This window comes from Lactuca saligna, chromosome 4 (genome assembly GCF_052625555.1).
Source record: "Lactuca saligna cultivar CGN05327 chromosome 4, ASM5262555v1, whole genome shotgun sequence".
Lineage (NCBI taxonomy): Eukaryota > Viridiplantae > Streptophyta > Magnoliopsida > Asterales > Asteraceae > Lactuca > Lactuca saligna.
The window spans coordinates 152,304,568-152,308,842 of NC_136420.1; the positions used below are offsets into that span (position 1 = coordinate 152,304,568).

The 4,275-nt window shown below is 34.9% G+C and overlaps 1 protein-coding gene across 1 annotated transcript; it reads left to right on the forward strand.

The window, feature by feature from the left end:
- Positions 1 to 1,619: 1,619 nt before the first annotated feature.
- On the forward strand, positions 1,620 to 2,947 carry LOC145042944 (glyoxylate/hydroxypyruvate/pyruvate reductase 2KGR-like). The gene is made up of 2 exons (XM_078991470.1): positions 1,620 to 2,218; positions 2,324 to 2,947. Exons 1-2 carry the CDS (start codon positions 1,793 to 1,795, stop codon positions 2,843 to 2,845), a joined length of 948 nt encoding a protein of 315 aa, XP_078847596.1. The 5' UTR covers positions 1,620 to 1,792; the 3' UTR covers positions 2,846 to 2,947.
- Positions 2,948 to 4,275: the final 1,328 nt, after the last annotated feature.

The following is a 4,275-nucleotide window of genomic DNA, read 5'->3' on the forward strand; positions in this document are numbered from 1 at the left end:
ATGAGGTTAAAGTGTTAAAGTTGGGTTTTGGAGTTTATTGAGCTATACATATGCTTAAAGCTTCCAAAATTTTGGATTAAGACCTTATTTTAGAGTTGAACTGAAGTTTAGATGAAAAGGTCTTAAGGGATTAAGCCAACCAAGAAGGATTGGCTCAAAGACCAGTACGTCGGGTGTACTTCCGTATACGCTGCATGTATTGGATTCAAACCATGTAAGTTGGTCAAGGGTGAATACCCGGGGTGTATGAGTTGGGTACGCTCCACGTACTCCCTGTTGTGGGCTTAGAGGGTTTTGGGCCATATTGGGATTCATTTGCTTTTAGGTTGGGCCTCGATTATGGGCTGATTAATGGAAAAGGGTAAAATAGCCTTTTAGTTTAAGGAGTCGGGTTTAATGAATTAGGTTCCGATTATGGTTTATGACTTAATTATTAATTAGGATATTATTTGATTTATTAGTGTGGGGATTCTCCAGTTCAGCTGCCCGAGCATTTATTTGTTTATCAACAGATTAATGTGAGTTTGCTCACTATATTGTAGGATACTAGGGTTGTATGTGCTTGTTGTCTTTGTGACTCTTGTTGTATGCATGTATGCCTGGTTGCTATATGTATATGGGGTGAAATATACATAAGGGTGAAATAGACCCGATACAGCCTTAAGTAGTCATTTGAGTTGAAATAGACTCGGGGGTGAAATAGACCTGGGGTGAAATAGACCCGGTTCAGCCTTGAGCTGATATTTATGTATGGTGTGTGGTTCTTTTTGGAACTCCCTAAGCTTTGTGCTTACAATTTTCAGTTTATATTTCATGTACTTCCGGTTCGAAGGGGAAGAGCTAGGGATGATTGCATTGTACATACCATGATTTTACATTTTATATGATTCTGATGTACTTTTGGATGGTTATTGACATACTCTAATTTCCTTCATGATTTTATAAACATGTTTGGTTAATAGTGTTATTAAAACAAGAATGAAATTTTTGATCATAAGTTTTGGAACGTTACAACTAGTTTTCACTCATGGATAGTTGCATGTTGCATTGCCGAGAGCTAAAAGCAAAGATGAATTAAAAATATTAATTTTAGACAGAGGTGATAAACTTAGCAATACACATCTAATGTTGTATTCAAACAAGTCTTTGGACATTTGTGATTCATAACAATTATTCGCAATATGTCAAAAAAAAATATATATTTGTATAGATTGAATTACCTATTTATTCATCATTTCGTTTGTATTTATTTCGAATCGTTTACTTTAAACAAAATGTTTAATATTTACATCTTAATTCACTTTTTCAACATCACTACTTAATATTCACACATTTACATAAAAAATTTTAATAAACATGTGATATCTAGTTTTATATAAATAAAAAATTAAAAAAAAAAGTTTTAGATATCAAACACTAAAGCAAAAATCTTCATAAATATCAGCCGCATAAATCATCACTATTTTGATTCGTTCTTTAATTTAATCTTTAAAAAAAATAATAAGATTAATACTATGATTTCTTGAAATTACAAAAAACGAAATAGTATATGCGATCTTCGGTATGTCATCATAATTCACTTTTAAACGATAACGTGGATGCTTGAGTAATCCATCACGTTTCTTATATATTTAAATTTATATAAATAAATAAATGGTTGTGATCAGATTCTGATCCATCTATGGGAGATCGGAATCCTTTTCCAGTAACTATTCTGCAAGGACTGCTACGCCATTGACGACCAAACTTCCCACCCTTCAAGGGTTTGCTCTCTGATGCAAATCTGACGAAGATGGTGGACGAAATAGGTGTATGGATGACCTGCCCAATGACCAAATATCTTCAAGATGAGCTCTCAAAACGATTCAACCTCTTCAAATCATGGGAAATCCCCTCCAAGGTCGACTTCTTCAACCAACACTCCCGTTCAATCAGAGCACTTGTAGGAAACGGAATCCATGGAGCTGACTCCAGCTTAATCGAGTCGCTTCCACGTCTAGAGATCATCTCGAGTCACAGTTCTGGTTTAAACCAGATTGATTTAGTAAAATGCAAAGAAAAGGGGATCTTCGTCACATCCACCCCTGATTCCTTGACCGATGAAGTCGCTGATTTGGCTGTAACACTTACTTTGGCGACTCTCAGAAGGATTTGCGAAGGCGATAAGTTCGTAAGAAATGGATCGTGGAAGCAACGAGACTTCAAATTGACCACAAAAGTATGCTTCTTCCTTCGTTTTGATTACAAAATTAAAAAGAATTTTGAGTTCAAATCGTTTGTATGGCGATTTCCTCGAGTCATTGATCGTTTGATTTACTTGCAGGTTAGTGGGAAATCGGTGGGAATAGTAGGGTTGGGAAGAATCGGATCAGCAATTGCGAAGAGATTGGAGGGGTTTGGTTGTCAAATTAATTACCACTCCAGATCAAAGAAACCAAATTCAGGTTACATATACTATCCAAACGTGATCGAATTGGCTTCAAACTGTGAAATCCTGGTTATCGCCTGTTCATTAACAGAAGCAAATCATCACATAATCAACCGTGAAGCCATTGATGCTTTAGGGCCAAATGGGTTTCTCATCAACATCGCACGAGGAGCTCATGTTGATGAACCAGAGCTCGTTTCAGCTCTTGTTGAAGGTAGACTTGGTGGTGCAGGGCTGGATGTGCTTGAACATGAACCTGAGGTACCCCAGCAACTCATTCATCTTGATAATGTAGTTTTATCACCACATGTAGGAACTTGCACCCATGAAACCCGCAAAGCTATGGCTGATCTTGTTGTCGCAAATCTGGTGGCTTACTTCTCTAATCAGCCATTGTTAACCCCTGTGTGCTTTTAGTAGCTCTGTATAACAAGCTAACTTCTCTATATTCCTCATCTTTTACTATCATGTCATTGTTATTATTATTAGTCTTGGTAAACTAGTTAAATTTCTTCTTTAGTTCATGACGAAAGAAAACAAAATACAGTAGTAATATGCATTACAAAAAAAACTAATAATAGACGATAAAATTGCACATAGCTAACTGCTAACGTTATTGTAATAGATAATTAGACGCCTTGAAACATAAATTTTTTGATCATGAGTCCTCTTGTTAAATTTCTCAGCAACATTTCATGGGATGTTGCAATATATACAAACATATTTCGCCATCATGGCCAAGGCTGACTTCAATTTTTGCTTACGACTCTTCCAAGATATAATGTACATATGCAAGTAACTTGAAGCTGACATTATGTCATCTTTGCATCTCTTGAAGTTGGAGTTGTATAACCTATTACTTTTCTTAAAAATAAGTTTGTCTCGAGTCCATTGTACACATTCATTTATTTTTGGCTTTCTAGTGATTTATGTCGGATTGGATTGATGACGAATAAGTGATGGTTGGATTAGTAAAAACTATTGAACTAGGGCATACATGAATCATCGTGCTTCCAAGTTCCCAAGCATAAGAGATCAAAAATTAGCCTATTTACAAAGTAAATTGAACATTTTGAACTATTGAACTATGCCAATTTCTAAATCGGATTGAACTAGATTGTTTCTTCAAAAATCGAGTTGAACTGATATGATAGAACCGGTAAAGAACCGTTTGAACCTATTTATTTGACTTCTATAGTTGAGTTTCCCTTACCCGTTCAAAAATTAGCCTATTTACAAAGTAAATTGAACATTTTGAAGCATACATAACATTTTTGAAGCATATATAACTCCAATCATCAGACGTAGAAAAATTCTTGGTTGAATAGGTGGTCGGACTGGTTGAACCGGGAACCGGTCTGGTGAACTAAAAAACCAGTTTTTAAAACATTGTTAAAATCCTAAAATCTTGTCGGGTCTATATTGATGTATTTGAATTTTTGTAACATAAGTGGCTTCCTAGAGATCAATCATTTCGAAATGATATCTCAATAAATGTTTTGACTCCTGTAAAATATCAATATCATTAATTGCTAAGAAAATTTTGTCCAAGTAAAGGGAAAGTATGATAATGTTCTCATTCTCATCTTGAGTTATATACATTGACCTATATGTTTCAGAAAGGAGACTAATACTTAAAGAGAAGCTTGTAAATGTTTAGGGTTGTCAAAGAGGAGCAAAGACACATTGTTTAAAAAAATTTATAAACTTGGTCTATTGAGTTTATGAATCTCAATTGGCCAAGATTAAGAGGCTGTTTAGCAGGATTTGAATTTTTAAGAGGATCTGAAACTTTAAGATCTGAATTATGAACAGGCTGTTTGGTTGGAACCTTTGAATTGATATGT